The sequence below is a fragment of the Microtus pennsylvanicus genome, chromosome 1 (genome assembly GCF_037038515.1).
Source record: "Microtus pennsylvanicus isolate mMicPen1 chromosome 1, mMicPen1.hap1, whole genome shotgun sequence".
NCBI lineage: Eukaryota > Metazoa > Chordata > Mammalia > Rodentia > Cricetidae > Microtus > Microtus pennsylvanicus.
The window spans coordinates 211,309,287-211,320,224 of NC_134579.1; the positions used below are offsets into that span (position 1 = coordinate 211,309,287).

Sequence of the window (10,938 nt, forward strand, 5' to 3'; positions counted from 1 at the left end):
CAGGACTAGAGTTTGGCACTTCTGTTTCGGGACAAGTGAAGAGACCTGTCTCTTGCTGTGTTTCTGACCAAAAAGCAAAGTCAGTCAACCGTTTGCTTCTCTACCTCTGTGGCCTAGCAGGTTTTCACTACAACACCCGACTTCCAAGTCTTTGTTGGTAGATAACGATAGAGACTTAGTTTAAACCTACTTATGTATCTCAGTGCCAGCACCACAGACATTTACCACAAGTCAGCCTGATCAAGACAGTGCTTAAATCGAGGCTCCCTCCTGACAGGTGACTCTAGGGTGTGTCGAGTGGACAACAAACACTAAGTGTCACAGAGGAGCACAGCAGTGCACACCTGTAAACCCAGCACTTGGAAGCCAGAGCTCAAGGCCAGCCTGGTCTATTTAGTGAGACCCTAAGTAGTGAGACTAAGTTAGTGGTTCTCAACCTGTGGGTCACAACCCCTGTGGGGGTCAAATGTCAGCTATCCTGCATATCAGATATTTACATTGCAGTTTATGACAGTAGAAAATTACAGTATGAAATAGCAACAAAACGTTGTTATGGTGAGGGTCACCACAGCCTGAGGAAGTGTGTTAAAGGTCACCGCAGTAGGAAGGTTGAGGACCACTGGTCTAAGTAAAGCAGCAGCACCGTGAGCTCTTGGGTGTCAGGCACAGGATGTGGGAGTGCACTCCTCACTTGTTTCTTCTCCTTGGTTTTTTAATCTCCTCCACCAGTAACAGCCAGCCTGTGTCTTGTTACAGCCAAAGAAGGACCTGCACTTCCTAATGGAATGCAACCATGAATACAAAGGCTTTCTCGGCTGCTTCCCAGACATCATCGGGGCTCACAAGGTAAGGCTGCAGTGTTGGGAGGAGCCGCCAGGCACACAGCGCTGCCACCATTGTTTAGATGTTGTTTGTAATCCATGAGAAACGAAACTAGCTGGATGTGGTGGTGTACGCCTGTAATCCCAGTAGTCACAAGGCAGAGGCTGGTAGATCTCTGAGTTCAAGATCAGCCTGGTGTGCAGAGTAAGTTCCATGTCATAATGAGATCCCATCTCAAAATGAAATAGTAATAAACTGTAATTCCAGTCATAAAGTTTCAAAACTAAATTTTATAATTGGTTTGGTTTATCTTCATGTTTTAATCCTGATCAACACTTCCTCTTGAAGTCTCTAGGGCGCTCTCTTAGCGTGTTGAGGCATCCTTGGGTTTATTAGGAAGCCTCTGAAGAGGACTGGTCTGTGGTCTTGACACTGCTGCATATAAACAATCTTTATATTTCAGTATGTACTGTGTATAGCTTAGTATGAAACTCAGGAGGGCGGCGGTTGTCAGGATTTATACCAGCAGAATGTTAGCACAGAGCCTCTATTAAACATGGAGGGAGAGGTGTCTCTTTGCAGACAGTCACAAATAATGCAGTGTGGCCGGGCGGTGGTGGCACACGCTGTTAGTTCCAGCCTTGGGAGGCAGAGGCAGGAGGATCTCAGTGCATTCGAGGCCAGCCTGGTCTACTGAGTGAGCTCTAGGACAGCTAGGACTGTTACACAGAGAAACCCTGTGTTGAAAACCCAAACATCATCATCATCATCATCATCATCATCATCATCATCATCATCATCATCATCATCAGTGTGGTGGTTCTGGAATGAGGTTCCTGGGCAGCATTTACAGCTACTTCCATCTGTGAATGAATTTAATCTGATTGAGCGCCTCTTACAAAAGACAGACTAAAACCCTACAGTGTGCCCACTCGAGCACCAGCTCATAAAGTGCTGTCTCATAACAGGAGAGGAAGTGTCCGTGTACCAGCTACATGTACCTCCACGTGGCTTTCCAGCCTGTCGTGCCTGTGTGTACTCGAAACACCAGTAGCATAGACTCTTATAGGGACAGAGTTAGTTTTTCTTCTTGTGGTGCAAAAAACCTGCACATTCTAACTTTACTGTCTTTTTCAAGAATAGCAACCTTTGGCTCCTGAGGGACTTGAAGAAAGTTGACTCAGATACTCCCTTTGTCGCTGTTGCAGTATTTTCCTGCTCAGTACCAAGTCCGTGGAATGCCAGCATTGCTGTATCTTAAGCTGGTGCTTTTTCCTTTGTCTTCTTAAATGCCATGGCGTTTACGTATTTTCCAGGGAGCAATAGAAAAAGTGAAGGAAAGTGATAAGCTGGTTGCAACCAGTAAAATCACCCCCCAGGACAAGCAGACGATGGTGAAGCGAGTCGGCACCATGTCGTATGCTTTGCAAGGTAAGAGAGCGGGTAATGAATGCCAGTGGAGAGCCACTCCCTCCTCCCTAGCACTAAGCCTGACTTGTGGGGTGGAAGCCAAAGTGTGAGCTCACTTAAAATGTCTGTCTTGGACTTGAGATAGCAGTGAGTGACAGCTTGATTAAACCTTATTACTACTTGGAGACATCACGACTCTCTTAAAATTACGTTCTTCTATTAAATTCCAAGGTTCAGCTTCCAGAAGTCTGTATCCTCTGTGCCCCAGAACCGTGGACTCTAAAGAAGGCCTGGAGGGATCATTTTAGGCATAATTTTCTGCTAGCAAAAGACGGTTTTAGCTGATTTCTAGAGATCTGAGTATGAGAGCAGACGAGCAGTCAGTGGCCGCCTGCGTTTGCTGCAAGGGCGACACATGTGCCCATCAGTGACGGCCGCCCAGTACTAGAAGGTGGCACGTGCTGCTGGTGTTGCTGTTTCCAGACTCTTGGGAGAGTACGCTGAGGACTGGCGCTGCATAGAAGCCGGCCAGATCAAGTCTTCTTGACTTAGCCAAGCAGGGAAATTGCCTGTTGTCGTTTGAAATCTTGCTGGGAACTAATCCCTGGGATAATTTCCTTGTAGCTGAGATGAATCACTTCCACAGTAACCGGATCTACGATTACAACAGCGTCATCCGCCTCTACCTGGAGCAGCAAGTGCAGTTCTATGAAACGGTGAGTGGCTCCCTCCCTGCCCATGCCTGCACGTGTGCGCAGAGGGGTTTTACACTTAGTAACCTTGACCATTCAGAGCGGATCCATTGTGGTTTTCACTCCTGAGGGAGAAGGGGTTACACTGAGCAGAGTTTGTTGGTATTTTTTTTTAAACTTTAAGAATTCCATCACCTTCATCCCTTTTGAGGAATGGTGGGTTGGAAAGCCTTCCTGGGGCTGGAGAGATGGCTCAGTGGTTAAGAGCACTTGTTGCTCTTGCAGAAAACCTGCTTCAATTCTCAGTGCCCACACTGGGGTTCATAGGCACTCCTAACTCCATTTCCAGGGAATTGGATGCCCTCTTGTGACCTCCACAGCACCAACCACACACAAGTCACATATACATACATCTGGGCAAAGGAGTCACAGATAAAGTAAAATCAGTAAGTCTAACTTTTGAGGAGCAGGCCTTGGAAACCTTGAACAGTCCTGATTGTGTGGCTTCCTTCCTTTTGAGCCTTTCCATGCACAGAGACAGTGCTCTACCCTGCCACCCAGAGGATCCATCCCCTTCTGTTAGGGAAGGAAACCGAAGGCAGCTTTCATTAGTGACCCAGGTTTCACAGTTACAAAAGGGGTAACTTCAGGAAAACAAAAATAACACAGTATTCTAAACCCTTTCATTCAGATGATAATGAAAACTTGGATCTTCCCTTCCTCTGCCTTGAAGTGTTTTCATCCGGCACATGTGTGCACACATCTTGTCGTGAGATGGAACTCAGACACTTGCAGAGCAGAGTTGTAGCTATGCAGTGAACACTTGAGGTGGCCTTGCCTCTCTCATCCATGCTGTTTTCAGAGCTGCTACAGGCTAGCCCTTAAGTCACAGCCCTGCATATGTCTCGCTGCCCAGCACACCTGTGGATTCTTGAGAAGGCTGTGCTTAATGTCCTTTATATGTGATTGTGAACTGTGTATTGGCAGCAGTTGGTTGTGGGCACACTCATGGGATGACTCCATCAAGAGTGCTCGCCCTCTGACGGTCTTGTCCTTTAACTGCACATTTCGATGCCAGTTGCTCTGTTGGGCATTTCCTCTCTGTGTCGTAGAATGTAGTAGGTCACATTTGTCTCTGAGAAAATACTGGAAAGACAACCCTTAAGGTTCTCATACTATTGATTATCAAATATACATGCATGATTTTTTTCTAAAGATTTGTTTATTATGTATATACAGTGTTCTTCCTGCTGTATGCCTGCAGGCCAGAAGAGGGCACCAGATCCCATTACAGATGGTTGTGAGCCACCATGTGGTTGCTGGGAATTGAACTCAGGACCTCTGGAAGAGCAGTCAGTGCTCTTAACCTCTGAGCCATCTCTCCAGCCCCTGCATATATTATTATTGACCTTGTAATTCAGAAAGAAAACCATGTATTTTGTCACTGTCTTGGCATAAATTTAAGTGATTAATATAATGGCCCTGGGTTTTATATTAATATAGAGTCTTATAGCAAAATATCCCTAAAATTATTAAAATTTACATTTTCTTCATGGAGTAAGCATACATGAGCACCTACTGTATACTTAGCACCTACTGCACATGTTTAAGGTCGCAAGGTCAATGAGGAAGCTGAGCCTTCGGGGGCACCTGGTGTCCTTATGGGAGACATAGGCACAGAACAGACTCATAGTGCACCTGGGCTGCCTCCGAATTGCAGACTCCCCGATTACCACGTAGTAAGAGAATGGGAGTCTCGAGTGACCATTCTTGTCCAGAAAAGAAAGGGACTCTGCACAGGCATGGTAGCCCAAGCCATCATTCTGTTCTTGGAGAAGGGGCTAGTCTGAAAATGTAGCCCCATCATATAGCAGGAGCTGGCCATGCGCCTGGATAGGCAGGTGGGGACAGGAAGCAGGGTTTCCCGCACACTGTGGAAACTACCGAGCATAGCAGGGTTGTAGTGGCAAAGGTCACCCCAGTGTCTCCAGAAGAGACAAACAGACTGGCTGTGTATTTGACAAGTTCATAATGTTTAACTCAGAGGAGAGCAGATAGAACACTGTGAAGTTGTAATCAGGGCGATAATATCTCAACTGCTGTTTTCTCACCAGATCGCAGAAAAGCTGAGGCAGGCCCTCGGCCGCTTTCCGGTTATGTAGACCTGGACGGAACACACAGCGAACTCCGAAGTGCTTCTTCTGACCTGAGCAATGCAATTCCATTTATTTCCCCTGTCATAAGAGAGAGAAAGGAAGAAAGAAAACCAAAAAAGAAATAAGTTGACAAAAACCTGTTTCTGCCATTAGCCAGCCTAAATGAATAGTTACTTGGGGATAGCCTTCTTTGGTTCATTTCGACACGTATTAGTTACCCAATGGAAAATGTCTATTTTTGGAAAATACTTAAATTTATCAAGATTTTGAATGGAGAAATAGGGGTTGCTCCTCCTGATATTTTACATAGAATCGTAATTTATGCATTACCCATGATCTTTCAAGTTCTTACCCAATATCAGATAATTAATACTAATTGCTTTCTTAAAAATATGAAATATGCCAGAATAAAAAATATATCTTTATATTTTTATAACTCTTTCAGTCCTTTGGGGTCCCTGTCTGCTTAGAGAAGTCTGCACTCCTCCACTGGCATAGCTTCAATTCAAATGCTCAGAGTAGGCGGGGAGGTAGGGAGGGTCCTACACCCTCCAGGTGCATGGAGGGTAGGCCAGCACAGGTCCCATTGGGTAGGGAGGGCGGAGTAGACCCACCTGCCCACTGTTGCCACAGGGTCGTTGTCCTGCGCTGCTCTCCAGGTCAGCACTGTCTTTGCACTCCCTCCTCGTTGGAGAAGAGTGAGTTAGGAAAGACGAGGGGTCTGTCCCCGCTACCCCAGGTGGGTAGCCACACTGTCTCCTAGGCCCAGGAGCTCCTGGGGAAGGGACAGTGAGCCTCCTCAAGAGCACCCACCTCCACTCTCATCCCCTCAGCTGTCTCCCCGATGGTAGAGGAGGTGCTGGTGGTCTCCCACTTTGGAGCAGCAGGCTGGTCAGTATCCTCTCCGAGATAAAACCTCCTGGAGAATGGGAAGTCAGAGAACTGAAGTTGTGGCAGCTTGAAGGCTTCGGCAGAGCTGGTGGAGAGCAGAGCTCACAGTCTGTGCTGTGTCCCCACCTCCAGAGGCCGACAGCCCCGAGCACACGTCTCCCCTGCAGACGGACGCCCCTTCCACAGTTGCCTTACGACTGATCCACTGCTTTCACTTTTCTGACCTGATGATCTTATTATAGAGGATGAGAAGTCTGGGCCAACATCAGTAAAGGAAACCAAAAATAAGTAGCTGAGAAAATCCAATGAACATGAATAGGAGAACTTCTCGTTCCTCGATATCACGGGTTTTTGTTAATGTTTTATAGGTAATTTTCCCCTACTTGATTTTTCTTTTATAAAATTCCATAGAACAGTGTTTATGATACAACCATTTAATATATGTACAAATTGTAAAGAATATGTATAAATATTTTACATAAATGTAAAAGAGCATGTCGAAGCCAATATATAAATAAATTGTTTAAAAAACTGTTCAGCGAATTCCCAGAGCACTTTTTCCAAATATTTTTTGGCATTTTTGTGTGCTTGAGGTTTTGTTGTAAACTGCTTTTTATTCCAGCTGCCGAAAGTTGTCCAGGTGATGCATTCTTCTCCCAAATATCTCTCTCCTGACATTAGTAGCTTTGGCTCCTTAACCCTGCTGCCGCTCCTGCACACGGACCACGAGCTCGGCTGCCCTGTCCCCTCCTCCCCTGCATCCTAAGGAGAAAAGAGCCAGGCGAATGGAAACAGCATCTAAGAAGAGCGCAGGGTCGGGGAGTAGAGGTAGCTGATTTTTATATCAACTCTTCCAAATATTCATAAAAATAGGAAGCAGCATACAACTTTTTTTTCTCTCACCGAGATGTCAGCCCTCGGCCTCAGATCCTTCCTGGGACGGAAGCTTGTTTCTATGTAAGGCCAACTCTTGCCTCCCCAGCACCATCTCTGGATAGAAGGACTGTTGGGCCAGAAACCCAAACTTCTGTAGCTTTTTCTATAGCTTTTTGTTTTGTGTTGTTTTGTTTTTCAAGACAGTATTTCTTTGTGTATTCTTGGCTGTCTTGGAACTTGCTCTGTAGACCCAGGCTGGCCTGGAACCCACAGAGATCTGCCTGCCTTTGGAAGAGAGAGATCTGAGGGCTGGGATTAAAGGTGTGCACCACCATTTCCCAGTAGAGGGAAAGTGAATGTGGTTGGGTTGTTTGGTTGGTTTGTTGGTTGGCTGGCTGGTTGGCTAGCTGGCTGGCTGGTTGGTGTTGTTGGACAGCCGCTTGTTGGTTCCTGGCTGCTCATCCCCGAAATAATCATACAGAAACTGTATTATTTAAATCACTGCTTGGCCCATTAGCTCTAGCTTCTTTTTGGCCAACTCTTACATCTTAATTTAACCCATCTCCATTAATCTGTGCATCACCACGAGGTTGTGGCCTACCAGCAAGGTTTCAGTATGTCTGTCTCCGAGGCAGCTCCATGGTTTGTCCTTGACTCTGCCTCCTTTCTCCCAGCATTCAGTTTAGTCCATGTGCCCCCCACCCTGCCACCATACTACCTCTATTCCCTGCCCAGGCCCAAGACAGTTTCTTTATTAACCAATGGTATTCACAGCATACAGAGGGGAATCTCACATCAGGTTGGTTGACTGGCTTTTCCAGAAAGGGTCTTACTGTGTAGCCCTGGCTATCCTGGAACTCCTGGCTGGCCTCAAACTCAAGAAATCTGCCTGCCTCTGCCTCTGCCTCTTCAAGTGCTGGGATTAAAGGTGTGCCCACCACTGCCCCTGTAACTTTATGCTGCTCTGGGATGATTACTACAGATGTTTTTCTGTGACATTTTGTGAAATTTCTTTATGCATGAATCTTGCGGCCCAGTCTAAAAGCAGCTATTCCCAGTTAGGATCAGAACAGGAAGGGCACATCTGCCAACTCCCCAAATGGGTACACCTGTGGAGTCCTGCCTGCTTTGCAGAAAACCAGGGAGGCCCTGGCAACCGTGGCCTTCGTCCCCTATCTGTTTGTTTGGAGATTGGCATGGTTGGAGACTCTGCCTGGTTTCCACCAATCTGGACATAAGCCAGACAGCAGCCCAGGCCACTGGGAGTTCTTCCTGAATCTACACTGTTCTGAACACAGGCAGACCTTGCTGTTCTTGGCATGAGAAGCCTATGTGTTTGTGAACTTGGGGTTGTTTTCCCAGATCTGATACAGAGGTGCCCAAGGTCTGACTTCCAGCCCTATCACCCCCATGTGGAAGCTGCTTCTTAGTCTCAGAAGAGAACCAGTTAGCCCCCCATACCCCTTAGAGGTACAGGTGCCCATGCCAGGCACGGTCTCCATACCACCCCACCCTGCCTAACAGGTTTGCTGACTTCCAGAAACAGACCAGAGGAAAGGCAAGCACTTGCCCCCTGAGCAGAAGGAGCTCTGGGTTCGAGCCTTACAGTACACTCTGTATGGCAGCCTGAAGCAGTCAAGCACACATGAGTGGAGATTTTTTTTTTGTATCTGGGGTTTTGGGGGGTCCTTGTTGACTCTGTTGCCATTCACAGATTGCAGTCTGGAAGGTTCTACTAACTTAGGAAACTATGGGGCCTACACCCAGTTCTCAGATCTTAAATCGTGTGTGCCTTATGTTTGTAGATGGGTCTAGAGTGGATACCACTGTTCCTTCTTGAAGTCATTTTTTACAAGTGATCCCACACTGCACTTCCAAACCAGCCATCCCTGTCAATACTCCATGTCACCTGTTCAGACCAACTAACAGGCCCAGTTTTTTTTCAGGCAGTTGGGCCAAGTGATTTCAGCCTCCCCCCCACCTGGCCACACCACATGGGGTAGACTCTGCCAAGGGTGAACCTTCATCATTCCTGGGTCTTGGGCCTGAGGCTGCCACAGGCATTTTCTTGATTAATGATTGACGTGGGAGGAACCAGTCCACTTGGGTGGTGCCATGTGTGGGCAGCTGGTCATGGGTGTGTTTACAAAGCAAGTTGCTAACCTGGTGTGGTGAAGCCCATCTTTAACCCCAGCACTAGGGAGGCAGAGGCAGGCAGATCCCTGAGTTAAGCCAGCCTGGTCCATAGAGCTATTCTAGGAAAGCCGAGGATACACAGAGAAACCCTGTGCCCTCCCCCGGCTCCCCCTCACTCCCCCCCCCAGAAAGGAAACTGAGTCAGACATAGCAAGCCAGTAAGCGGCATTCCTCCATGGCCTCTGCACCGGAGTTCCTGCCTCGACTTGCCTGGTGATGGACTGAGACCTGTAAGATGGAATAAATCCTTTCTATCCAAGTTGCCTTTGTCCATGGCATTTATGACAGTCATAGAAGACAAACTGGAGCAGATAGCTCAGCAGCGAACCACTCTCTCTGCTCCCAACACTCACATGGTAACTCACAACAGTGGCCTTCTGGACTTTCTGGATCCTGTATGTACATACATGCAGGGAAGCATTCATACACATGAAATAAAAACATTAAAAAAAAACACCTCTCAAGCAAAATGAGCAAGTGACTTGATCACATATGCGTCCGAGTGTACACAAACACTGTCACCGGGGCAACTATATTATGGTGAGCTGTTGACTTCCTCCCAAAGGAAAAGTGGGCCAAAGGCAAGTTTGCTAAACTTTTTTATTGTTTGAGACAAGGTTTCTCTGTGTATCCCTGGCTGTCCTGAACTCACTCTGTTGCCCAGGCTGGCCTCAAACTCAAAGATCTGCCTACCTCTACCTCCTGAGTACTGGGGTTTAAGGCGTGCACCACCACCACCACTACCCAGCTGAGTTTGCATACTGTTTACAGGAGGTGTTAATATCTACACCTTATAGAGAAGGAAGCTGCCTAAAACAAGCCTTCGAAGGCCAAGCATGGTCCACCGTTAACACAGCGAAATGAAATGTCAGAGAGGAACCCCAAGTGGCCTGATCAGAACTTGGTGAGGACCTCTGGCACCATCACACCGAAAAAGGAAACGAAAACCTTCAAACCCACTCAAAGGGGTCTCCAGTTCCACCTGGCTGCCCTTGCCCCTCCCTAGCAGACCAATCCTGGTGGGCCCTTACACGGGGACCAAGGGGGCTTGCCTCAACTTGCTTGAAGGCTGGAGATCACAAATAGAATCAAGGCTGAGGAAGAACACAAACTGAGATCCCCAGGGTGGGAGGAACACTGTTCACCACCTGACAGTCAGTGCAGCTCGGAGAAGTCAAGGTGATGTGGTAAATGAAGGAAGCAGGGTCTGTGTGTCACACCCCTGCTCTCTCAGGAAACACAACCACTGCCTTCAAACACCAGTCTGTCTCGGTCTGTGAACTAAAGACCCGGGTAGAAGACAGCATTTAAAGAGTGTCAGGCACACACACACAAACACACACACCACTCGTAAGTGTGTACTCAATCGTTATCGTGAAGGCCACTTTATGCCTCTGCAGTCCCACCCAGGAGACTGAGGCACAGGGCCCAAGGGTTGCATCTGGGGTCGCAGACGATGACGGGGGATGAGTTGGGGAGGGGGCGTTGCGCCGGGCGGGACCCGGAAGGTGGGAGGCGGCGGCGGAGTTTCCCGCCCCTGCTCAGCCAGCAGCCCCCGGCTGTCCATATAAGGCCGCGGGAATCCAGTCAGGGTCCCGGCTCTGGAGGCTCCCCGCGGCTGCAGCCTTCTCGGCGGCAAGGAATGTGTGGAATCTCCCTCGCCCGCGGCCGCCCGCCTCAGGGAGGACCAGCCGAGTGCACCTAGCCGGGGTGAGCGCCGGGAGCGCACGGCGGCTTCGGTCCCCGCTGTCCGGGTCCCCGCCCTTGGTCGCACCCGCCAGCCTCGCCACTTGGGGGAGTGCGGCTGGCGTCGGAGCGGCCGGGTGGCGGCGCCACCTCACCTGTCCCGGGCAGCGCGGCGGGGTTGGGAGTTGGAGGAGGAGGACGGGGAGGAG

At 48.5% G+C, this 10,938-nt stretch overlaps 1 protein-coding gene across 2 annotated transcripts in view; it reads left to right on the forward strand.

The window, feature by feature from the left end:
* Window positions 1-6,514, forward strand: part of Snx9 (sorting nexin 9) — an 87,472-nt gene extending 80,958 nt beyond the window's left edge. For both annotated transcript variants that reach the window (XM_075950365.1, XM_075950374.1), the window contains 4 exons: window positions 757-846; window positions 2,139-2,253; window positions 2,857-2,948; window positions 5,039-6,514. In XM_075950365.1, coding sequence (XP_075806480.1) covers window positions 757-846; window positions 2,139-2,253; window positions 2,857-2,948; window positions 5,039-5,086 — 345 coding nt within the window. In that variant the 3' untranslated portion in view covers window positions 5,087-6,514. The remainder of the gene's footprint in view (window positions 1-756; window positions 847-2,138; window positions 2,254-2,856; window positions 2,949-5,038) is intronic.
* The last annotated feature ends 4,424 nt before the right edge of the window (window positions 6,515-10,938 follow it).